Here is a 26,763-nt window from a genome sequence, read left to right as displayed (position 1 = left end):
GGGGGATAAGTGTATCTCATTTGTAGAAAAAAACATACCTATTTTCCAAAATTCAGGGTTTCATATTTTGTGAAACTGAATTAGAAACTTTGTAAATAAGTAAATACAACCATGTTTGGAGAACTGCAGGTGCCTTAACTGGCCTTTAAGAGATATTATTAATCCCCTAATTAAACTAGGTAATGGCAATCTTATTTATTCAACGTGCATGCAAACTGCATGCAGAGACATCAAAAATAATTTGTCCCACTCTGGATAAGATTATAAAATAGAAAACTTAAACCAAAGACTCTCTTGAAAGATAGAGCCTCTAAGTTCCCAGAGCTCTTGCTATACACAAAAGAAACATGAATTATTTAGGTGATAATGTTGTCATCACTTACTGTAATAACAGGAAAGGCCTTAAAGGAACACGCCACTGTTTGTTGAAATAGGGCTTATCACGCTCTCCCCTTAGCTGTAGATAAGTGGGCCAACGCATCTTTTGTCTCAGTGCATGCATTGTTTTAGTCCGATGCAACACCGGCAGGGCTGCCGCTAGTTAGCTTAGCGTAGTGAATGAAATCCTGTGAGTAAAAGTGAGCCAATAAAAAAAAAAAATAACCTAATTACTTCTTGAGGCCTCCATATTCACAATGAGTACAAATAGCAATGCAGATTAAGACTAGACGATTTCCTAGGCAGATCTTGACTTGGGACAGTGCTTCGGCTGTGCTTCCACCCAATATAATCCCAACTCACTATCTGTCTAGGAAACTGTCTAGTCTTAAACTAAAACAATGCATGCACTGAGACAACAAAATGTGTTGGCCCATCTATCTACAGGTAGGGGAGACCATGATAAACCCTTTTTCAACAAATGGTGGTGTGTTCCTTTAAGCTTAACATATCTACCTCCTATGATCATTTCCTACCTCTCCTCGAAGCCTCAAAGCCATCAAAGAGGTTGATCCTCTGAATGTCGTAGGTGAGAGTAGTGTTGGGAATCAGGGTCTTGTTGCGGTTTATGTTATTTACAGCAAACTTGAATGCCAGCTCATCCGTACTCACTAACTCACTCTCCCGGGTCTCAAAAATTCCCCCTGCACATGGAGGACAAAAGACAAAAACACTGTCACTGTAACATACTCTGTGACAACAGGTATTTAATTGATGGATTCTGGGCTCCTGTGTGGGTTGAGAAATTCTGCCACCTTTGGTTAAATGGTCAAAACGCCTTTCAAAACCCACCCCACAAATGTAACAAAGCAAAACAACATCACAGAACAAGCTACAGCCTTAAACCTGCATTCAATCTAATTTTCAACAGGGGGCGACTGCCCAGTTTGCAAAAATAAATTAGTTTCTATAGAAGTCTATGGGAAAATAATCTCGCTTTGCCAGATCCTCCTCCAAGCGCGCTGAAGGAGGGTCTGGTTACTCTACACAGCATTCAGGGATGGGAGGAAAACATGCTCTGGTTTAACAGCATGTCTTTAAACCAATCAGAATCGTCATGGGCTGTTCTGAACTCCGCACAGAGCCGCTGCAAAATAGTCATGTGAGAGAAAACTCAGATTGGACAGATGGTCTAGTTTAGGGTGACCAAACATCCTCTTTTGCCAGGTTGTGTATACTTATTACGTACTGTCCGGGGCTTCCGAGGGGGGGGGGGGTTATAAATTCATGAAAATATCAGTTTTTTGCGTTTTTTCATGGGACCATTAAGCGTGTACTTAAATTGACTGGCGCTTTGCACACAATACTACGGTACTTTGTTGCGTGATGTAATTCCCAAGATTCCTTATTTAACAAGGATCATTTCAAATAGTCATTATTTTGCAAACCAAATCTCCCAGCCATTAACAAATCCATAAATACGTTATGTCCATAACAAAAGATATTTCAATGCCTCCAGCTTCAATAGTCTACAAGCAAAGAATTAATTTGGAATTCCTGCAGAAGCATGCAAATGAATATCAATATTAATTGCTCAAAGATAAAACATCATCATTTTTCTCAGAGGTATCAACTACATTCTTAACAGTTTGTTTCTCAAAGTAGGGAGAATGTCATACGGAGCTGCGTTTCAACTGTTCTGACTAACAATAAAGGGACCCAAGGCCACACACAACTCGCTGCATGGGCCAGCTTTCAGCAGGCTTTGAAGTAACAATGCTGTTCAGAGAGACTTCTGAAATTGCCCCGAAACTCCTTATCAACAGGCTGTCATCCGCGTGAAGAATATGTGAAGTGTGGACTCAAAGGCAAGATGAAATGGAAGTAACCTAATTGCTACCGCAGTGTGAAGGGGCAGGAAAAAGGCTTTAAGAGCTTCTCCTGGAGGTTCAAAACAGCTTTTGAAAGACAAGTCAAGTCACTCAAGACACAAACCAACAAAAGAAAAAACCATTGGACAAGTAATTGTCAGGCTTGTAGTAACATCTTTCAGGGTAGTTTCCTTAGTATGAAACGGCCGGCTCACTGATTCGGCAGATGTTTGCTCAGCCTGAATCTAATCATAAAACAGTCTATTTGTTCCTATTATTTCTTCAGTTCTAATACAATGCTTCCTGTCTTTCCTCTGCTGCATTATAGTTAACAAAAAAATCATAATATTGCTTCCAATATAGTGTATGGTTTTTGAGTAATGATTGTGCATGTATGGGGTGGTTTCCATTATACTTGCTTGGGCCAGGCAAAGCACATTAGCTTATTTTAAGCTTATCTTAAGGATAGGTAGGTAGGTAAAAAAATGTGTCTGCATACATTTGTAACAACTATGTGGTGTTGTGCGTGTTGTGCGAGATGTAGGGCTGGTATCAAATTTTTTTATTCTAATTCTGATATGGTACACACTTGAGTTTTGGCATTGATACAAAATGATACCTTTGAGGAGCGTGAACTCTAAAACCTTTTTTTAGGGAAGCTTCAGGTCTCAAATAAATGATCTTGTTTCACCATGCCAGCTTTTGTTTTTTTGGCCCAACAAAGATCATTTGAAGTACATTCCAGTTTCTCATTTTCACAAAACGTTTGCAGTGATAAATGACCAGGGGAGCGGTCTCAGCAAGTGGACAATTCATTTAACCTGGTTAATTGTTGCTCGTTTACCAAGACACTATAATATGGCAGGCAGTGGGGAAACATACTAGGACTTTGTATGCTTGTTAACAACTGCTGGTCAAGTACTGTACATGTAGTATTGCCTGCAGGAGCCCATCCGCGTTAGCTGAACACACTGCACATCTTGGGCTTCATATAAATGACCAACCTGATTTAATGTCTGGCTAGTGGCTAAGTTGGCGATCATTATCAATAGCTGATACATGTCACTCCCTAAAATGACTTGTAAAGCTTGTAAAGCTTTGATTGGTTTCCGCTGCATGCATGAGGAATATGAATTTGTTCGCAAACTGCAACAGATTTTCATACATTGACACAATGTACACACACACATACATACATACATAGATACATACATACATACATTACCTGCATTCAAAGACACATACAGACACTCAAAATATGTCACAAATATGTCCTTGTAAATATAAAGCCAAGTATTGATTATAATCAAGAACCATTAGTCCATTAACATAAATATGTAATTTCTTCAGCAATTACTGTGATTACCAGGTACATAGTTGTAATTGGAAGAAACAGACGCATTGAAATGTCGATGTGGTACCCAACCACAGATAGATGAGGAATTTGCCTGACAACGTGTTTTTTCCCCATCTAATAGAATTCATGTACCTCAGAGCACTAAAAGCATTCATTCCACTCCCAAAATAATAAAGAATAATTTGCCTCAGAACATGCATCCATCTGGTCTATAAAAACAGCCTAAATGGGCGTTAAAAGTTTCAGAGGATCCACGGGACTTTGTAAATGTCTTTTAACGTGTGTTTACTGGTAGAATTTATCTGCATAAAATATATGCATGCAAGATGGACTGAGGTTGCTTAAACACAGAAAGGCTGATTATGGCTAAATTGAGCACAAGTGTAATCATAAAAAGTTGTATTTTTTCATTTGCCTTATTGGTGAATAATGTTTGTGTAGGATTTGTGTTATTAAACAATGTTTTGTGGTATTTAATTTTCATTAAATGGTTTCACATTTTTTGTACAAGAAGATTTTTTTACATGCAGATAACAACTTTGCAAACCTGAGGAACATGACGTCCTGTTCCACTGAATTTCACACTTTCAACAAAAGAGAAGGGACTACATTATAGAGGAAGAAAAAAAGCTAATTCATATTTTCTTCTTGTTGTGTTTGACCTCCAGATGGTGATCACCAAGAGGCATGCTGTAGTTTAGTCATCTTTTATTTAGCATTACATTTTCAGTGGAGGGCAGATACACATAAAACTGCCTCTCAATACCTGAGGTAGAAGAAATGTGGCTCTTTCTAACAGCTCTGGGAGATCACTGAGCTGGACAAGAGCGTTCTCCTTTTTGCTGACACGAACTACTGACACCTGTGTCTCTCTGAAAACAGGGAATGTCATGCACTTTAGCTACAGGCAGCAGGTAATACATTTGGGACGTAAGAAAGAAGAGGCCTCAGGTGTCAAAGTAAATGACTGACATTTCAATGCGCCCTCCTGGCTGAGAAAACACAGGGAAAACATTTTGTTCCTGACAACAAATCAAGGGAACCGCACAAATGGACAAACAAGGCAAAAATGCAATCAGTGATGTCAGAGGGGAGAAAGAAAAAATAAGAGACAGACAGAAACTGAAAATGACTGCAACGGCACAAAAAAGACTAGGAGTAGTATCTGAAAGTCAACTAGACCTACATCAATGTATCAGGGTACACTTGAATAAGTGAGAGTGATGTACAAGAAGAAGAAATCTAGAACATATGATGCTTCTGGTCCAGAGATCAATGACAATGCTACAGTTATTCGCTGTAAAGGATCTAGTCACAGAACTATTCGCTGGAGGTTTTTACCATGACTACAGTACTGGACAGTACAGTATGTGTTGCAATTTTCAATCAGGCCGTCAAAAGAAATGCAGATTCCTTTTAGGTTGAGTCTTCCACAGGTTCCAAAATCATTGTTTTGTGGCACTAAAATCAGACAAAGAAAAGGAGGCACGGATCCCTATTTCACTGCCCATCCTGAACACAACCTGCACATCACAAGAAGAGCCTCAGGATCAATATGTATAAATTGATATCAATGTAATCAATGCAATCCCATAAAATAACTATAGCTCCCTCTCATTTCTCACAATCAAAAGTCCTGGGTTTCTGGCAACATGATTTAGGCAGCCAACTCCACAGTCTCTCTGTGTATGTATCTTCGACAGAAGTGAGGCCAAGTTTCCAAAACTGGTAATTTGGCTGAGGAGAGATTCATTTGTTTTCCTAATGGCCAGTTTTTGGAGAGAAAAGAAATAATGAATAAATTTAAGCAGGCCATCCTTTTATAAATGTAGGTTACAGCTCCAACTTAACTTTGATTCAATAGAAAGCAACACCTGGAGCCAAACTTCTGTGATCTCACACACACACACACACACACACACACACACACACACACACACACACCACACACACACAACACACCCACACACACACACACACACACACACACACACACACACACACACACACACACACACACACACACACACACACACACACACACACAGTCTTTAGAGTTTTTGTCTGGTAAGAGGTCTGAGCTGAACCATCCAAGCTGAACTAATTGGTCTCAATGGTCTTGAATATAAATGTGTGACCCAGAGCTAAACTCCAGATCAGAAACCCTCTGCACGTGCAGTTGTGGACTAGATCAGATGAACAAATGCTGCCCATGCTAAAAAGAGATCTAACTCATGGGTGAGCATACATTAAAGGAGAATTCTGGTCAATTTCAACATGTAGCTCTTTTATTTTTAAATTTGGAGTGATGTCAATAGCAAGACAAATGAAAACAATCGGTGCAGTCTACACTGTGTTATCCTCCTGCTAGATTTTGCCCCCAACAGGCTAAAACAGGGCAAGTTTTAAACGTGTTTTTAGCCTCTAAACATGCTTAAAATGTCATTACAAGTGCCTACCCATGTTCAGTTATTCCTTCCAAGTGAACACAGTGAATCTGACTGCATTAGATGTGACGGAAAGGCATAAAAGTTGCGTTAATCGAGTAGTGTGACTTCACTGAAAAACAGGAAATAAACAGAGGAATGGATTAACACTGGTAATGGCATTTTGAGCATGTTTATAAGCTAGAAACACATTTAAAGCTTGCACTGTTTAAGCCTGTTGGGTGCAAAATCTAGCAGAAGGATAACTCGGTGTAGGCAGCACAGATTGTTTTCATTCGTCTCGCTACTGACAGCATTACAAATTTTGAAAAAACAGAGCTACATTTTGAAATTTACCGGAATCCTCCTTTAAGATATTATCACGATATACAGTCTGTAATGGCATTCTTATATTACAGATAGAAAAAAATATATTTTTCATAAGTACCACTTCACAAAAACCAATGAGAACAGCCTGCAAAAACACATATGATTTTAGCATCACAGATAATCACAGATAATATCAATGATGATGTGACAAGAATTCTTTTTCCAACTTTAAAACCTCTTACTCATACATGTCTGGGTCACATTTTGTTTGCATATGTACACATGTATGCTAAGGCACAAATCTCAGTTTTTTACCTACTATATAGTAATATCAATATCAGTGACAGTATGAGCCATAAAATCAAGTATTGGTTGGGCTATCTTATGCAAGACATTAACACAACAGCAACAGTAATACCTTTTGAATGAGGAAAAGCAGATATACAGTTGAGGGCTTATGTTAAAAAATGTATTGGTTGAATGATGCGTATAATTATGTGCAGAATTTGACACTAGAAGTCTGTAATCTGAGTCTAACATGTGTACGTACAAGCAGGATTTGTAGCATTAGAACTAGTTTGGAAGTCGATCATGGTCCAATATGCAACTTACACAAGTGAGATGTGGAGAATCCTCCAGTGCACATACACTAAGAAAGTCAATGAAGTAGGGGACATCTTGTGTCCAGCAGTTAAACTTTTGACACATTTCATAATCATTCTGGATTTTCCAATGAGGGAGAAGAGAAGAAGAGTAGATTATCAATTTATCAGAAACTCAATACAGACTGTTTGGACCCCTGATCTTCCAAGCTAACAAGAAAAAACTGTTGCATATCCAAAAATGGGATAATTTACCTAAATGTTTGTGAATATCAGCTGATAGGGTACATGATTTGAATGAAAATGCCCCAACAGGAGTGTCTGGTGGCCAGAAGGGTATACATGGAGGAATCAATACTCAATTTCTTTCAGCTAGGTGTGTGTGTGTGGGGGGGTGGTTATTATTTATTTCAAATTTAAATGATTGAAAAGATATTATTGCATGAGCTTCAAGCAAACCCCCCGATGGTAACGTATGCTGAAAGTTAAGTAATAATTTTAGTATCATAATAAAACTCTTCCTTTTGTCAATGCATTTTTGACAAAATTATGATTAACAGCCAGACATGAATGCTAAAGATGAGTGTACATTTCAGGTCTAATTTATTATTATTTTGTTTTGTTTTTTTAAATGAATGTCTGACTGTTGCAACGACCTTTGCTTTGTGCATATTTATGGAATTTGTGGACTTAATAAGGGCTAATAGGTGCATTTAGGTGCAATTAACCAGCGGTGAGTGAGGTTATCAGAGTGTATTTCTCATTTGATGAAGGTAACCTTTTCCTCTGGTCTGACACAGCCTTACTGACAGTAAGCTGTAAGCCAGATACTATGAAGAGCATGTCCCATTATCACTTTCATGGGACACAGGGCACAAAATACCTCTGAAGTGCTACCAAATATGATGAGGGAGAAAAGAGAAATCTATAAACAAAAACTGTACTTGACACAGACTTGCAGTCGGATGTAGTGACAGATGCTCTCCTACCTCAACAGAAAATGGGACAATTCATACGGCATACAGTAACTCTTGGTTCAACTCGCCAACAACACCGTGCGTGAACAGCTGTTGCGCTTACCGATTCTGAGGACTTGTGTTGAGCTCAGACAGAGCTGTGCTGCGAAGAAAAGATAGAAGAAAAGTCTCTTTCTTTCGTCCATCGTGCTCCAGGTGAACTCGCCGCGTGTATTGACACCATGACAAAAAGAAACGGCCTATTTCCAGGCGCTGAAACACCTGATGTGCCAGCGCGTAACTCAAGTTTTATTCCCAATTCGATCCTTTGCACTCTGCATCACACCGTCGCAACAAATAGAGGAACAATGATGACCACCAGTCACGTCTATCCAACTTTCCTGTACAAATTCAATCCAACAAGTCACATTTTATGAGTCTGAACTGGCTGCGAAGAAACAGTGAACCAGAGTAAACACGTCCACGTTTACTCACCAGTCAGTGCGCCTCGGAAGCGACGGGAGCAGCAGGCATAGAGAGCGCGCTGAGTGTCAAGAAAGCCGTAATGTATTTGACTTCCGGTACGGGTTTTCAAAATAAAAACAAATAAAAACCCATTTAAGGACCTATACCTGGTTATTGAGGTGTTGTGGAAATAGACACTTCATGGCGTCAAATCAAGTGTGTTTGTTACTCCACTGTCCACATGAGTGATGTGTAGTTTGTGACCAGTGTAGGCTCATGTGGCCTACAGGTAGGCTACTTGGGTTTGGCAATAGTTGTCCATAATGCATAGTCAGTCACCCTATTTTGACTTTGTTTTACCCCACAGAGAATAGAGATTTGCACCGTTTGAAGCAAGAATGGTGGCCAACTATTTGGAAATACATTAAATCAAGTCATATTTTTGTATTGAGAAGTAGGCCTATTTCCCAAATTAATAGGCACTTGTTTTTTCAAACTTGATAGACCATCTTTTACGCTGAACGTCCTCATGGTCTAATTCTGGTTATCTCTGGATAGTTTAGCTGCATTTGGTTTGGATTAAAGAGCAGATGGATTGGCAGCGGTTCTCTCCACCGGTCCTGATGAGAGGAGAATAATCTTCAGGTTACAGGATGCAAGATTATCTCTCACTGCAGACAAGCACAGTCTTTATCTGACTGGGTCACCAGATGCCTTCCCATCCTCAAATAACAGCTACAGGACATGGGGATGTATTTTATTGTAATAAGGAGAAAACAGTCACCTGATGTGGTCTAACACCCACCTGACAGAATACCTGTTTTCATTATTCTTTCCATGTTTTGTTATTTGAGTAGCATACAACATGTGGCTAGGCAACATCTGTTCTCTTCTGGATTTCTGTAGTGTGTTAACTCTGGACTGTTGTATGATATTGTGACATTTGAAAAAGGCAAAAGATTCCAGGTGCCAGCCCTCTCAAATTCTTGCTCTCCTTGAGCAAAATCCGCATTACGTCAGAACTGACATTTTGTTTATCACGTTTGTGAATTCTCTCAAAACTGGGAGCCAAAGTGATCTGAAAAAAACAGCCAACTTCTACCTGGAGCTCTGACAAACTGCCTATAGACAAACTTAATTAACTCAGAAAATGACCATTCAGCCTCTCCAGAAGGAGTCCTTGGGCAGAAAACTCTCCTGATATGAATATAGAGCAGAATTGTCTCTCTGGTAAATACCAAACATGGGAATGTCTGCTAGAGATGCAGAAATAGGACTAGTTTATTTTAAATTAAAGAATACATTTAACAGAACACACAGGAATATATGTTCTTAGTCCACTGGTTCTGTGAAGTGAATTTCAAAGACATTTTGTCTTTGTGTATACTTGTGTCCATTTTACTTTGATTATATGGGATGGCTTTTACTAAATACCATGCCACAGTTTTACTAAATCAAGCCTCCACTTCCTTTTAAAGTTGTACCTGCTTCTGCACTTTTAGAATATTTGTTCAGTTGTCAAAACCGATCGGATCCTTTGTAATACTTTAATTCAACACAATTTTAGAATGCAATTTTAATCTTCAAAAGCATCTGGCATCAATGATTTGATCAACTGAATGTGATCTTCCAATAACCTCAATGAAGCAGGTGTGATGCTAAAAACACTAAGTATCTCTCTGTAGAAGAGGAAAGCAGCAGTTTGAATTCAGTCACATGGGCAAACGACAAATAATTAGCACTTCTACACGAAACTTAATCTAGAAAATTTATTTTAAACTTAAAAATGATAATACTCCACAGTTTTATGTACGGACACAGTTTTAAAAGTACAAAGGGAGGAGTCAAGGGGTTCTCACAGGATTTTCCACCAAGGCCAGGTGATTGTACATCACAGTCTGAACATCCCTACTGGGCATCATCACCCAGAAAGCTCAAATCTAAGAAAGTAGCATCATAATAAAAAGACAATAAGAACATCCAAAGTGTAATATTTCCCTCCCCTCACACTCTGAATTAGAGTAGTTCGCAGATATCCCCCCCCCCACAGTTGGGTATTAAGTGCATGTTTAATACATCCATTAAGGTGCGCATGACAGTGTTGAGCTCAGCAATCAGCGTGTTGTTGTGATGGCAGATAGTCAAATAGCACAGCCTGGTGGACATGGGAAGAAATGCAGAAGGGGTGAATTGGAAATATACGTAGTAGTAATTGATGTCAAATGTCATGGATGTGAAGTCTGTCCCAGCAAGCTTCTCTGTGGTTGTGATGCTGCTTGACAAGACAAAAAGGTCAAAGAAGCTGGAGAGAGAAGAAGATGATGATGTCTGAATCGGTCAGAGGATGACAGGTCAACTGCATGATTGCGCCTCTCCTGGAAGTTACCGTACAGTCGCTGACATAGCTCTGTATCTCCTTTCAAAAAAAATAAATAAAGAAAAATTCAAGTAAAACAGGAACGTTGGAATTATTATCTGGGATGTGGGTCATGAAGAGAGCATGGGTTATTGGGCAAAAAAGGATCCAGTATATTAATGACCTTGATGAAATCCAGTTACCAAAATAACAATGGCATATTTGAGCAACAAAAATGATAGACTGGACATTCATGTTAAGGGCAAAAGTGTTGGCTCTCTTGAGACCATTTCTGGCACCAAACACACAAAAGGTGGTTTGTAATACTGGGCAGCTGAGTGTGGTGTAAACATTAAAAATTACAGTAACAAGGCAATTATTAAATAAAAAATAGGTAGACTGTCTTTTAAAAAAGGATGTGCTAGGAGATAAAAGTGAGCTTCAAAGCGTTTTCATACAAGGAGGTTAACGGCACTGTATTGTACTCCTGACGATACATCAATGTGCAGCTGATATTAAGTTAAAACAATTAAAAGCACAGTAAAGCTAGTTGGATCTCACCATCTTTTACACAGCAGTCGTTCAGCCAAAAAAAGCCCCTGAAGATAATTTCAGTAACACACAGCCCTTGAGTGTTAAAATACAAACAGTTTCTGAGTCAGAAAAATATAACACCCATATTCCTGTGTTAAAAATAGACATTTTTGGCCAGAAGATCACAGTTCAGTGATGACGTCTCTTTAATAGAACGGTACAGTAGCTGTTGAGAGTCTGTGCTCCTGTGTACTTTATGCACTTACAGTGATCATGCACACACTTGCTGGTTTACTTGCGTGCACATGCAGTGCTGTCCTTGTTCATACGTTCACATACAATTCCACAGGTGTGTGTAACGCATGGGTGTATGTCCAAAACAGTGAGGACCGTGTATTCTTTTGGGTTGACGTTTAAGCAGTTTGGGATGAGAATCACAGAGTATATTTTACTTTTCCTTATTTGCTTGGTGTTTCAACATTTTAGGATTGTCAGAACATGGGAGATGCAGGTGAGGTGGGAAGAAGAGGGTTGTGTAATGACACAGAGGACTGGCTAAGGTTTAATACCTTCTATACACAAACACCTCCAAACTCTACATATTTAAAAGCTTGTATCTCTTCCCTATTTTCTTGCACTCCTACAGTATGTAAAAGTGTCAGAAACCATCATTTCTCTCATTTCTTCATCTTGTTTTCTACAATTCCCAATCAGAAGACATTACTGTTGCACCCGTTAGCAAAGTCGTCCCGCCGCACCCAAATGGCATCGTGGTCCTTGTTTGTGGCACCCTCCACAGCACACTGCTTTAAGGGGGCGCGCTTTAGAGTCGGGGTCACACAGCGGGACAGAGAGACACTGCAAGAGGTAAAAGAGTCAACCGAGCCTGAATCATCACCATGCTTTATTTGATCAACTTCCTCCTCCTGCATCCTACTCAGCATGATCTCACTTTCAGACTCCACTCGTCCGTTCAGGTTGTGGCTCCTCACCTCTCTGCCCTGTAGGTCAAGTCCCCCCATCCTCCCCTCCAGGTCGGCTGGTTCTGCCGACGCGGCTCGGACAGACTTGCAGTATTCGTCGTCATCGCTCAAAATATCAGTCTCCTTCACCTTCCCCATGTCGATGCCCTCACCCTGGTCTTCGTAGCAACCCAGGTCAAACTGCTCCTCCACCCAACGGTCTGTGTCCTCTCCTTGAGGTTTCTGGGATTGAGGAAGGGCATGCTTGGACAGTGACGAGGAGGAAGGGGGTGAAGAGTGGTGGCCGGCGTCTGAATCGGTGCTCTTGCCATGGAAAACCAGGTCGGTGTCGATGGTGAAGCGGTTCCTCACCAGCTTCCTGCGGGCCAGCGTTTGGGATGGAGCTGATGCTAAATAGACAGAAAAAAAATATTTTATCTTGTTTAGGTCATGTAAAAACATTGTAGGCCCTTCCTGTTTGTGAACTGGAGGCTATACTTAAGCGTTTGTCACCTGCTCTGTTCATGGTGGGCCGCGCCCCTTTGAGGGCACACAGACGTTTGCCCCCAAACGGGACGTACTGCTGGTTGGATGGCAGAGACTCCGTCTTAAGGAGCTGCCGCCGCTGTTTTTCCCTTAGGATAGAGTGGACTGCTTTCAGGAAGTCCTTCTTACTATCTGGAGAACTGCAAAATGGACCAAGCATAATTACTTAAAAATAACATACAAGAGAAGAGTCTTTTGAACGATGTCGCATACCATCAGGTCACATGTTTTGAATACATGTGTGCAGTTTTGGAAACAAGATCATACCTGCAGCACAACTGGAAGGTTCTCTCTGGTCGTCCTTCGGATTCAGATCTTGTGTGAACAATCTCGCACACCGCTGTACCCTCAGAGTCTGAGAGGTGGGAGAGATGAGGGGAAAAGAGAGATGTGATCTACATTTAGAAAAGCATTCAGTTAATTTCCATCATCAATTTCTTTCCCATTAGGCAGATAAACGATAACACTTGAGCTGAATTGCCGAAGGATGATTGATCTAGGACATTGCACGCAGACTTAACAGGTATCCATTTTATTTACAAAAGGTTATTTATTTTGTGGGAAAGAAAATCAGCAACACAGAATTTCAGAGCCTTTGCAGCCACTGTCAGAAACTATTCACTCATCAGAAACAACCTTTGTGGTTTTGGATGACAGACGCCCTCATATGCAAATCTTTTACTATGACCTCAACATAAAAATACAGTATGCATGTATTCCTAAAGAACAATTAGTTTGGGCTTACATGCACTTTCAAGTGGTGTCCAAAATTACTGGGGAAAGGAGCAAAAATCTAAGGCACAACCAAAATACTAATTGTAAAGTCCAACATTTCCCTTGTGAGTATTTATTAACTTTGATTAATAACAGACTTTGGTGCAGATTTAACACACATATTCTCAAAGAATAATGTGTAATGCAAGTATGCATTCATTAAGCACAATCTGTAGCACGTGAAAAAAAAAAATCCCAGTTTCCCCACTGAACAGACTTTCATTCTGGAGACATCTGGCTGACTGATAATATCAATTATGAGATCTATGCTTCCCTAGCAAGACAAATTAAAATCTCCACATGGCACTTCAAAAAGCTTTGTCTAAACATTTAAATCCTTGTCCAATACATATGTTAGACAACAGACTGGATAATTAATCATCTGAAGGAATTTGATTGTACAAGTCATTTATTCCAGTTATGATGCAGCTTTCTCACTGAACTAAAAACCTGAGGAAAAACAAAACAAATGTATCAGGGATTTGGCATCTACATTAAACTCTTTATCTCTCTACCACCTTCATCAGTGTACTAGGTTGGGACAGAAAAGTGAGAAAATGAATTTGGTGTGTGAACCAACTATGGGATAGACCATTCACTAAGCTAGAACTGTCCGTAACAGCAACCAGTGCTTAAAGTGCTAATAATACCTGGAGAAATGGTGATACAATATTCAAAACTACATTTGCTGAATGGTAATATTTGAAAATCGACCTACTTGCAAGGGCACGGACTTGCAGAGAGTCCGTTGCAATCATGTGACGGAAACGGAAAGGATCTTTGTCATCACTCACAGACGCACGGTGGGATGGACCCTGAAAGAGAAAAACTCTTGGATAACTAAAACATAACCACTGCAATACATCAACATGACAGCAGAGAGCACAAGAGTGACAGAAGACACTGAACAAGGGGAACAGTGATGTGTGCATAAAAAAGGTCTCGTCAGTCTATTAAATTGCTAATAACATCCCTCATTCAATTAAGTATATTGTCCCATGATGAAAGACATTAACCTTAACTTCTTTGTGGTCTCAATGTGCCATCCAAATCATAAAACACGAGTCGTTTTTTTTTAACTATATAAGCTTGAGCTTCTTCACGGAAAGCCCAGAGCCCCAATCTGCACTGTACATCCTACAACAGTGTTTCTCTGTCTGGATAAATCAACAAAAAAAGGGAAAAACAGTACTCACGATTTTCTTTCTGTGCTTGGAGCTGTCTTTGTACACAAATACAACCGCTGTTTTAAACACTAAATGAGGAAAAGGGAGAGAGGAAAACTATTAGTAGGGTTTGCATTCATTCATTGCATAAATCAAAAGACTTTTCATTAAATGATTTACAACAATGCAGTATGTCAATGGACACTTGAAGTCACATCTTTTATTTGAAAAAGAATAAAATAAAAGCCTCAAACTCCTGGCATGCTAGGTCAGCAGCACAGTAGGTAAAAATGGACCAAAGTCACGACATTGCATGCACAAAGCCACCACATCCACTCACTGTGGCCTTGCCAGGAAAAACCCTTATACCATGTAGATGTAATATTTATATCCAAAAGGTGTCTTAGCCGAGTTCAATTTTAAGACACAGGGCACTTCTGGGTGTGTGAGAAAAACATGTGATCCATTAGTGTAAGGATAGCATGCTGCACTTTATGTGAAAAGTAAAAAAAAAAAATATCTGCGTTACATCCCCGGCTGGGTCCTTTCTTCCTTTTACCAATGCTATTTCCTCACCAATTGAAATAGCACCACGTGTCACGCTATGCATGACAGTATTATATAGGATACTGTTAAGTGCCATGTGCCTGCAAGTGTAAAGATGCAACATGCAGCGTTTCTCTAGAGCAAAGAACAGTAGACATTCAGTAGCACTGCTCTTTTGTTGCTGAAAAATATGTAACTGGAAAATATTTGCCTATTCATCAGTGTGAAAACATCACACACACTGTTTTAGTATTCAGTACACAGGAATGAGCACATTACACATCATTTATCCATCTGAAATCCTGCAGATGTAACAGGATTTTCACAGTTATATAATGTTTAGACCAATCCACTGTGTAAAGATGCAAAAACAAATGTCATCTAAATGCAATAAAGTCTACTTTTATGAAGTATATCATTATGATATTGGGATTTACTTCATGGCTGTTGAATTCAATTGCATTGGGTATAGTTAGGTAAATCTAGAAAAAAAAAGCCTTTAAATGCATGAAGAATACTTCTAGTCTAGATAACAAAAGTTCTCCATGCCTGTGTCAACAGTTGAAACATTTTGAAAATATTTCAATGTAAGAAATCTATATACCCAGAAAGATAATAGTATGGCAGAATCAACACCACAATATAATCCAAATCCACATTAGCACTTACCAAAAGCAGCCAAATCAGGGTCCTTTTTGTTCTTGACCAAAGAGGCTGGAGGGTTGATCCACAGCACGGTCGAATGTAGCAAAAGATCCCCCATGGAGAGGTCAGCCACCTGAAATAAACAGACATGGATTTATTCCTTTTAGTTACTGGAAAATCCTTTGGATTCCTGATGGATAACCTTGAATGAATTGTGCATTATCATGTTTACCTCTTTTTTATCTGCTGTCTGTTCGTTGATGAGCTGGTCGAAAACAGCGCCGTACTCCTCATGAAGCTTTTGCATCTCATTGATGTGACTTGCAACTTTGTTCATGGTCTTTATTGCAACTGAATAGGACAAACATTCATCATCTCCATATCATTACCATAATTTATTGTATTCTCATTAATTATAGTTCCATGGGACTGAAGCTGATATACAGTTTGACAGCGGTTTTTGAAGTGCTGCATCAAAAAGTATATGTAAATAATAAACTAAAAGACACTGGCTTACCATCCAGATGGTAGTGTTCCTCACTGTCAGGGTCAGTAAGAGAGTAGAGCTCCTTGAGTAAAAGTGGATACTTTAGGACCCTCTGGATGGGTTTGATCAGGTAAGACTCCAGAGTGGAGGAATGTTGCTGTCTGGGGTTTCTCTCAACCAGGAAAGCCTTGAAATCTGGGTCAGTCTTTGCTGGAGGATCAGAAATATGAGCATTTATTCATTTTGTACAGTTGGCAAGGAAACTACAAGGAGAACTTGCAACTTAAGATGAAAAACCATAAACAGGTGGCGATTAAAGTGTCTGTCAAGGTAGCGACTGTGGTAGTAACAGAACTCCCCTGTACCTTCAAATGCCTCAACTGTGTAATCACACACGCTGACGACTCCAGTTTATGTCTCACTTTGCAGCTACTAGTTGCAGCTCGCCCTCTGTACAGCAGGGTATGTAAATAACACATGCTTCCTGTGCTACACTAGTCACTCAGCTATCAGCTGCCACTGATGCAAGAGATAAACTACCATATGACTATCAGGAGTATGTGGTGGTTTGGTGCTTGATGCCTGCCAAGGTGTGCATGGTTTTACCTTTAGCCAGGACCTTTGGGACCTTGGTGTGGCTGGCGCAGAAGGCGCTGTAGATCTTGAAGCGATCGGCATAGTACAGGAAGGAACCACCCAAAGAGAACAGTACTTTCTGTGGAAACAAACAAGCATGTCATGCTATCACAATAGAAATATATATTTTATTTTTTTATTTTTTTTATTAAAAATCAAGGCTGCACTATAGTAAATGGGAATTTTAAGATTTTTTTTTGACAGGACAGATAAAGATATGAAAAGGTGAGAGAGGGGGAATGACATGCAACAACGGACGGCAGGTCAGAATCCAACCCGGGCCCGCTGCGCTGAGGTGTGATCATCTACATATTGGCGCCCGCTCCACCAACTGAGCTATCCAGGCACCCACTTTTTTACTTTTATAAGCAAATGTGTGTCCCTTTTAGATGCAGAGTTCAGGAGATCAATGTCCCCTCACCTTAAACTGATCAACCCTTTCCAGTCTGTCCAGATCTGGCACCAGTCTGATTCCATCTTCCAGCGTCCGGAGAAACTCCACCTGGAACTCCACCATCTCCCCGAGGTTACCGAACAAAACATCCAGCTACAACACACACACACACACAGAGCGTCATTCGATGTTTCTTCTGTATTTCTACTAAGTCAATGTTATGTATATCAACAATTCATTTAGTTTTTTTAATTTTTGGATTATAAAAGATCAGGTAGAAGTACCTCATCCTGTGTAAGGAAGCTCTCTTTCTGCAAAGGTGTCAAGTAGCATTCTATTAGACAGCTCAGGTCCTGAAATAGACAGAATAGGAATAAGATAATCAGTAGTTCAAAGAGGAATGAGAAAGGGCATGTGTGGGCGTCTGTTTAAGGTGGAGCCATTACTCCGAATGTTAAATGACTGAAAGAAATCAGTTCTCACAGGTAGGAACATAACACGAAAAGCATACCGTACCAATGTTCTGCTCACCTATTACAATTATTATGACACGCCCAACAACAAGTAATGTAGTGTAGTTTTACCAGAACAGTGTGTTCATTATCATTAAAAAGATACACATATGATTCATTAAGTCTCAATTTGTAGAGTAAAGATCATCTTAGGAGAGCTTGTACTGACTTTGACATAAGTCTTCTCCGTCTCCACCAGCTCATTGATGACCTTGCGGAGTTTGTCTGCATGGGAGAGCTGTCTCTGGGTGGCAGTGCCTGCTGTGGGCGGAAAACCTGACACAGGGCTTGGGGGTAGGGACGACAAGGAAGACGATGAGGAGGATGACATAGGGCACTCCAGGGGATTCATGTCATGGAGACTGCGGCAAAAAGCAGTCACCTGCTCTGTGCTCTGTACAGAAAGAGACAAAGAACATGTCATATTCTACACATTTTCACGACTGCTTTAAAAGGCTCATTTCATGTCAGAGAAGGCTGCTATTAGTGCATTTTTGACACGTTAAAACATTGTTCTCATCAGAGCTACTGTTACAGGAAAGGGAAATGTAACGGACGCAAAAATAAGAAATCATGTAGTGGATGTAAACTTGCAAAATACGATAAAACCATGTCACATGCCAATATTCATAATGCTCATACAAAGATACATACTATTAGTAAAAACTCAAAAGCAGCATATCTCATTTCTCATACGTGAAGAATGTTTGGGAGACCTTGATGACTTACACATAAGCATTTCATAAAGACTCAATTGAGGAGACACTTAAGCAGTCAGTACAGTTTAACCAGGATGTGTTATTGTGCAGTGCCGTCCCAACTCTCTGAAGTTCCTGTCTTCCTGAAGGTGTATTTAAACTCATGCTGGAGGCGTTAGGTTTAAATGAACCTTTAACGTAAACAAAGATAATGCAGTCCCACAGATGCCAAAGAGCATCTCTCTCTCACTGTGTGTGTGTGTGTTATACATGAACAGGTTTTTTTATTAGAGACTGGCCCAATATTCTCGTCCCCCGAACTGCAAACTATGAATGACCTGATGTTTTCCAAGCTTTCCCTTTAGTCTCATCATACCACAACATGTGGTTTCTGGGAAATCCACCACACATACAAACTGGAAAACATGTACCTCCAACAAAACATACAGTACATTCTTGCAAAACCTGCCATAACAACACTGATCTACAGCCTTTTTTATCCAAAAAATACCAAGCATGAGCAGACTTGCCAGGCCAAACGGCTACTGTAGTAGGCCTATATTTAGAAATAGGGGGATCTTCCCCTCTGCTTCTTTCTAGCTATACCGACCAATATAAGTTGACATTTCTGCTACTCTTAAAAATAAAGTCCTTTTTCAGTGCTATGCTTTGGAAAGAAAAAGGCAATAACTTCTGAAAAAAGCACAGATGCATCATGTTCCATGCATCAGCCGTTTGAGAATGACAAACAAGGAACCCACGCAAGAATATAAATAGTGAAGATCAAAAGGTTCTGTGCACATCTTTTATCATCTTTTACATCCGAGGCTGTGAAGGTGAATGCAACAGTGCGTAGGCATTGCAAACAGCAAGCTAGGGAGAAAGTGACACAGTAGCATCATCAGAAGCTGGATGTTATAAGGCAACGTACCAGAGCAATACAGAAAAACTTACTTCTGTGACACCGAAAACCATTATTGATCTTTCCAGTGTATGAAATACAACCTAATAATTAACTACCGGTACCTATAAAACACAAATACCAGTATGTTTGGATTCATGACAAACATTGGAAACATGTCAAAAAGAAGAAAAAAAAGGGTACACAAAAATATAGACAGTTACTGAGTAACAAATGAGGAGCAACTGGTTACTTAGTGAGTAGTTATTGATTAACTGTAATTCAAGCACTAATGATTAGTTACTTGTAAACAGACTGGCAGGGACTGCATTAATGAAGTCACTGCTTAACTAATTATTCATAAACCACTCATTATGATCCATCACTTTATATCAGATACTTATAGTAGTCAATGCTTAACCACTCAGTATGTTGCATAAATACAGTAATTAATCAGTGCTGAATCACAGTTAAATCAATAACTATTCATTAACTAACCAGTTCCTCAGTAAACTACATTGTTATGTGCCTTTTTGTAAAGTGTTACCAAACAAAGGTGAACCTGGGAACATGGGATTGTTTGCACGCCTTGTCCAGGCAGGCTGATGCTATGTCTGTTGAGAGATGAGAGAGGGATGTTCATGTAGATCTTTTCACTGTCTCTACTTGGCAAGGACTAGTGCATTAAAGAGACAATTAGAAGAAGAAAAAAAAAAAAGAATATCCTTGAAATGTGGGTAAATGAATCACCTCCACCCACATGCTGATTGCAAGGGATTCATACTCATGTCTCATTCAATGCAACTCCTGTCTAAAACACCACACGCTTCGTTCTAGCTTTAACAAATCTTCTCCTAATTGCATTGTTACTGTCGTTTATAAAAATGTACCTTAAAGAAATAAATAAACTGATTTAGTAAGGCAGGACAATAACTAAGCATTGCCTTTTTTTGTGAGATATTTAAGACTCAAGCACAATGAAACCACATAATGGCACAAATAAATGCAGTGAGTTATTGCAGTGGATCGTGTCTGCAGAAAGAATCTAATTTTCAGCCATTATTGAAGCATTAATTGTTCCAACTGAACCCTGCAGTCATTGATGTAATTCATTGAATATACTTTAGAAAATGTATGTCACAAAAACATCCTCATTTATGTGGGGGTCAGTGAAAGTGTTTATTAATTGTAATCTGTGACAACACACTGTGTCTGAATGTGTTCCAACTGAGTGATTTACAGACAGCTGGTGGACATGGCTTGTCTTTGAGGATTCCATGGCTTGTCTTTAGCTAGGCTTCAGCAATGGCAAACACAATTTTCCATTGTGGTATTCAAACCAGTTCTGACACACACGGACATGCACGCAGACACTGAAAAATCGAGTAAAGATGAGCTTCTTCAGTCAGTTGAAGGAAACTACATCAAACTACCACAAAATAATCCAAAAGTATAAATTGTAAGATAATACAGCCTATCATCTCTGATTAAATCCTTAATGTCCAAGTCATTCACGCTGCATTGTGAGCATCAGAGAAGGTTAGTCATGTTAGAACAACCACAGTAGTGTCTGCATTGCTGACAGATTAAAACTTCTGTAGTGGCTTTAAATGTTTTAAGAGTCACTTACCAACATAGGGGTAGGATTTCTGGAAAGATATTAAGCCACTACACACAAACAAATTGAACAGGTATAGCTAAACTCAGCTCAAGCTAACTAAATCAGGGGATCTAAACAACTAAGGTATGTAAAAAAAATTATACCATACAAAATGTAGGTAGGGCATGTCACGGTAACACACATGGTAAATATATAAAGTAAATATGTATGATAAGCTCAATAAATGGCTCCCACAAGCTCCTTAAGACAAACAATATGCAAAGTGAAACACTGTGACCAATGACATCAACAGCGATGCCGCTCATAAGCGAGGTCTTTCCCTTGACAACCTGAGGATTTAGTGACAGCCAAGTGACAGATGGAGCAGCGACAGAAACAAATGACCGTGGGAAATGGAGACCGAGGGTGCATTTTTCTTTACCCTCACTACTTATTAAGAGGTGAAGAGAGTCTGTGCAAACTTTTGACTCTACGACTTATTAAATAAAAAAAAAATTTTTTAAAGGAAAGCATAAACATAATATACTAATACACATTAGTTAGTAATTAGACTGATTTCAAAGGATTACATTAAATATTTACATTGCTCAAATATCAATTGCATAATGCAATAATGTTTTATTCATTTAATTTAAAAATAAACAGGATGATAAGGTCTGAACACTGCAGGTCATGTAATCAAGATGTGTGATCGGTCACAAGGCTTCCACTAATTATTAAAATGGAAATGTGTTGCTCTGCTGGGAATTGAACCTCTAACCTCTGCTTTGCTGGCACCATCACATAATCTCTGACGTCGGCAATCTCACATCCACAACACAAGCAATCACAGACACACACACGGCTCACCAGCTGTAACATATCATAGATGGATTCGGTCGAGCATCTGGAGTTCCTGCTCCTCCTAAAAGCTGCCATGCTGGCAGGTCAAACAGGTTTCAACGACAATTCAGATGTCCATTCCCTGTCCTGCTTTTCCAGTCCGAGTAGCTTCCATTCGTCTGTGCCCCTCAGTGCCAGAGAGATTTGTTTATTTACTGCATCCTTCTCCAAAATGTAAGAGATACTGTGCAAGATGTATGGATCTTGAACGTGTCCAGACAAACTGATCAAAAGAGTAAAAGTACCTGCTATTCAACACTCACTGCTCTGTAAAACACTACTGCTGGTCAAAATTACAGCTAAACAAATAGGTCAAAAACAGATTGAATAGAACAGATTGCAATAAATAACAGCACAATCATGCCACCTTATCCTAAAGCATCTTTCAATCGGTCTCTGTCTAAATCTGGACTGGCTCTTCATACTCCCATCATCTCTTCTCCCTCTGTCGTTTGTTGCCTATTTCACTTCTGGCCAGGTGCTTGAGAGCAGCAGCAACGGAGAATACAACATTAAATAAGACCAAACATCACATCCTCAAGAGACGAAAGAAAAGAGAGGAGGAAGGAGAGAAGGGGAGGGGGCAGTGGGTGGTGAAAGCCAAAAACAGGAATACAAGAAAAGCAGGCATATATCCCTCTCTCACATTGCAGCTCACAGATTCTCGTCACCACGCTTATGAAAGCAGCCTTATTAAACTCCCTCATGTTTCAAAATGAGTTTTCAAAATTCCAGAAGCGTCAACTCATCAAGCAAGATCACATGATCGAACGAAACAAATCCCAACACCAATATGAAATAAAAACATACCCAGCAAAATATGAAAACATCTTCTCCTGGTAGTCAAAGCAGCTTACACAAGTATATTCTACAAATGACATACTCTATGATCCAGTTCAGACTAGCTCTTCAAGTTATCCTGACATACTGTAATTGCTTTCATCTGAAGCCGGAAAATTCACTTCCCATCGCCACATTTGTCATTCCGATGATGGCTCAAATAGCACACCACCTGCACAGTTGTCTTTCCTGAGAAACAAGAGTTACATAATACTTGCAGGAATTATAACATATACAGCCCAGAGAACAGAGATAAGAAATGTAAAGGCTGCAATAATGAGGGTAAAAAAAAAAAGAAAATCAATTTTTCCCACAAAGTTGGAATACTGGTTGATATATTCCACAAGTATGTGATCACAATCTTAGCTGAAATAGATCTTTGCTGTCAAAACGTCATGAGAGATACATAACCTTTTGTTAAATGTAAGGGTGGTTTTAATGATGTCCATCAAGTCTGATAAAATAAAATTAAAAAAATAACTCCTAATCAGTTATAAACAAATAATATGTATGCAGATACACAGACCAACACACATGCACATATGAGAGAGAGAGAGACAGAGCGCAAGAGCTGTGGAAGCAATACCTTTTCTTGAGTCAGTCCAGCACTTGCAATCTTTACGCCTTCACAAAATGTACTACATCCCAGACCGGCCTCAGAACACATAAGTACAGCATGAGAGGGGAGCGTGGAGGCAAGCATGAACCTGCCCTCACACCAGTCAGCTGAACAGTGAGAGCCAGTATAATCAGAGATTACACATATCCACATAACCAGACAAAAACACGTCATACACATTTATTTACCCTTGGTATGTAGTATGTAGCGACATGTAGTATTGTACACTATGTACAGGTAAATAGGAATATAGCAATTGTGATGGCATGTACTCATACTCAAGAGCAGGCATGTACTTGTCAGTGAACAAAGAGAGGGGGAGGGGAAAATAAGGAGGGAGAGTCTTGAAGTTCAGTTTCGTCTAAAATCAGGGAAACATGCAAATCCATAAATCCCTGCGTGGAATGATGGGATATTCGCCATAACAGACAGACAGAGAGAGAGACTAATCATTTAATCTGATGTGAAATGATGTTTATGTACTGCCATTAAGTCTTTATAAATATGCATGAACATTTAGGCAGTTGATTTGTGGACTGCAATCTTAATTCTGTTTTTCATATTTAAATAGAAAAGGCTGTGTTTTCTGACCTCATATTGCCCAGGTCTGTATTTCTATTGCCATTATGTAACTGAATATGATTAACTTGAGTGTGAAAGAATCTACATGCAAATATGTATATAAAGCCATTCATATTTTGGTATTCACCTGTAACCATTATAATATTGATGTTTTAAAGCATTTATATTGTAGACCCTGAGGACTAAATGCATTCACTCACACACACACACACACACACACACACACACACACACACACACACACCCACACCCACACCCCCCACACAGCACACACACACACACACACACACACACACACACACACACACACACACACTTTGAAGTTCAGTTCTTGGTTGTATACTCAGTAATGGAAGGCTTCATTAATCATGACAGTGCTCCACCTAGTGGAAGACTGAGATGACAGCACCAACTAGGACAAAGCTGTAGCGCCTGATTATAGGGCAATGAGAAAAGGGAACTGAAAAACGATTTTAAAGAAATAATTGTAAGGCTAAAAGTCACTGTAAGTTATTTATGAAGTTAAAGACACTGTATTTAGGAGTTATTTAACTACATTAAACAAATACACTGCATGCAAGGAGCTATTTAACCTGAATTATACCATCGTGAGTCAATCAAAACATATCTTGAAGAAAACTACCCCTAACCCCCCAATTTCCCACTGAATAATTTGCATTTCCCATGTCAAATAACCCCCAAGCCAAATTGAGAGGTTTGTAAATTATAACCAGCACTTGTCAGTGAGGCTGACTACACCTTGGAGAACACCAGCAATCACTGTCATCTCTATTATCACTGTTATCACAAGCAATCACCATCTTACACTCCAGTTGGTTTATCATATTGAGGAGGTGGCTCGGTGCTTTGTCTAAAATAATGAACCTCTGTGTTTCCTCAGGCTAGCCAGACACTCATTTATCTCCACTAAATGATGTGAAACACTGTGGAGATTGAAGTAATTAGAATGGGAGGATAATTAAAATTGTCCCACTTTGCCTCTTTTTCCTTAGTCTGCCACCATGTTACCACAGGCGGTGGGTGAAATGAGGTAAGACACAATCTTAGCACTTTGGAGGCTTTCCAAAAAGGAGAGTGGTGGAACAAAACCGTGATCAACATGAGCAAAAAAAGGCCAACAAAAATTTAAGAACAAATAAAATTGTTTTGGAGGTTCCCAGGAATTCTGTGGCGATTTTGAATTGTATTTGTTGACAAAACTAAGCATCCAAGTGCTTTAGGCTGAGGTCAGGGCCCACAGGCAGCTAAGGGAGCTGTTTGAGTCAACAGCAGCCTCATGTTGTTTATGGTAAGAAAGAGCAGCGTGGGGTTAGTGAGGAGGAGGAGGAGGGTAAACAAGGACAGGAAGTCACAAGAAAACTGGAAGGACAGGAGAAAAGAAAACCATTCAAAACAAAGCTAATGAGACGGAACGGTCAAACAGAGAAAAACACAGGTGTCATGTCTGACACAGGACATGGTCACATTATTTCTCTCGATAATGGGGGCAAAATATATAACAATAGATCAACTAAACAAAAAGGGTAGATGAAAAGAAGGATTGTAAAATCAAAGGCCAAAACAGACAGCAGATGGAAATGAGGAGATAAACCAAACAGCACACATTAAACTGGAGCAGGAGGGGAGAGACTGAAAGGTGAGAATGAAGATCAATCATTTCCAGAGCTATAATACTGTTGCACTGTTCTGATGTGCTGTTTTGCCTTGCATGTGGGGCTTTGTTTTTTCATTTTGTTTATGTGCGGCAGCATCTGATAATAAACCAAAAAGGACATGACTAAGCACTGAACATCAACGGACAACATTAAAGACAGGGGTAAGCATTATCTCGTTCCCAAGCCTTCATTATTGTGTTTCCAATGAGACTACACTGTATCACATATGGGATCTAGTGGTAAAAAACAAACATTGTATTCATTTCATGCTAACTGAAGACTGTTTTTACTTAATTTGCATATACAAATGTGCCCTTATTTAATGGCAATAAAATGCTACAATTAGCCTCCTTGACTGTGCAAAACACACGGCTACTCTGACCGTGCATAATCTTTTTAACATTAAAATGATTAAACTGCACACTATCAAAAAGAGTGTTAATATTAAAAAAGTGTTAATATAAAAATGATATGCTGCATTTTATTGTTTCACTTGGTAGAATAGATTTAAATGGATTTCTTCTTGCAAAAAAAAAAAAAAGGAAACCTTTTAAATGTTAATTTGGAGCTGTGCAGAGGCTCAAACTGTTCAAGTTTAACAAGTTTTGAATTGTTGATGTTTTCTCCACATTAACAAGGGGGAACTATGCAGTTTTTTTTTGCTTATTTACCTTAACCGAATAGCTTTGAAGTCATTGGAATTGTTACGACCTTTTTTCGAGTTGAATGGTGGAGGTCTTGCCGGACTCAGCATCAACAACGTATGGCGTGATATCAGGTCTCGCTATGTAACTAATTGCTAAACGGCACTTCACACATACACCCATTCAGGAATCAGTTAACAAGGTAGCGATGGAGTTTTGAGTTTTTCACACCCTTGTCATGGCTGAGCTGACAAAAAATAAAACAGAAACTTAGGAAAGCACTTAGGAGGAACAGATAAAGAGGAAGCGACAGACTGACCGAGCAAGGAGTCAGACACAAGTAAACATAGGAGCTGC

General features: G+C 39.5%; 2 protein-coding genes and 1 long non-coding RNA gene across 10 annotated transcripts in view; all 3 read right to left on the bottom strand.

Annotated features, from left to right (window-relative positions):
* grik1a (glutamate receptor, ionotropic, kainate 1a) overlaps nt 1-8,463 on the bottom strand; it is a 34,364-nt gene extending 25,901 nt beyond the window's left edge. For all 5 annotated transcript variants that reach the window (XR_004334572.1, XM_032532948.1, XM_032532947.1 and 2 more), the window contains exons 1-2: nt 8,045-8,463; nt 915-1,082 (exon numbers count right to left, since the gene is read on the bottom strand). Coding sequence is in view for 4 of the 5 variants with exons in the window: in XM_032532948.1 (XP_032388839.1) it covers nt 915-1,082; nt 8,045-8,126 (250 nt within the window). In the remaining variant the exon portion in view is untranslated. The remainder of the gene's footprint in view (nt 1-914; nt 1,083-8,044) is intronic.
* Nucleotides 8,464-10,142: 1,679 nt separating this feature from the next.
* Nucleotides 10,143-26,763, bottom strand: part of tiam1a (TIAM Rac1 associated GEF 1a) — a 56,044-nt gene continuing 39,423 nt past the window's right edge. For 2 of the 4 annotated variants that reach the window (XM_032532943.1, XM_032532944.1), the window contains 12 exons: nt 18,113-18,337; nt 17,716-17,784; nt 17,459-17,584; nt 17,008-17,116; nt 16,432-16,611; nt 16,147-16,265; nt 15,939-16,047; nt 14,754-14,812; nt 14,276-14,372; nt 13,051-13,138; nt 12,751-12,923; nt 10,143-12,647 (listed from right to left, as the gene is read on the bottom strand). In XM_032532943.1, coding sequence (XP_032388834.1) covers nt 11,986-12,647; nt 12,751-12,923; nt 13,051-13,138; nt 14,276-14,372; nt 14,754-14,812; nt 15,939-16,047; nt 16,147-16,265; nt 16,432-16,611; nt 17,008-17,116; nt 17,459-17,584; nt 17,716-17,784; nt 18,113-18,337 — 2,016 coding nt within the window. In that variant the 3' untranslated portion in view covers nt 10,143-11,985. Of the gene's footprint in view, nt 12,648-12,750; nt 12,924-13,050; nt 13,139-14,275; nt 14,373-14,753; nt 14,813-15,938; nt 16,048-16,146; nt 16,266-16,431; nt 16,612-17,007; nt 17,117-17,458; nt 17,585-17,715; nt 17,785-18,112; nt 18,338-22,012; nt 22,600-23,471; nt 23,673-26,763 lie in introns of those variants that run through there. The other 2 variants (XM_032532945.1, XM_032532946.1) reach the window with 2 other exon arrangements.
* On the bottom strand, nt 18,701-19,903 carry LOC116700095 (uncharacterized). The gene is made up of 2 exons (XR_004334573.1): nt 19,024-19,903; nt 18,701-18,961 (listed from the first exon to the last, which is right to left on the bottom strand). It is a non-coding gene; the product is annotated as an uncharacterized LOC116700095 (long non-coding RNA).

This window comes from Etheostoma spectabile, chromosome 13, assembly GCF_008692095.1.
Source record: "Etheostoma spectabile isolate EspeVRDwgs_2016 chromosome 13, UIUC_Espe_1.0, whole genome shotgun sequence".
Lineage (NCBI taxonomy): Eukaryota > Metazoa > Chordata > Actinopteri > Perciformes > Percidae > Etheostoma > Etheostoma spectabile.
This window is presented reverse-complemented; position numbering and strand designations above follow the sequence as displayed.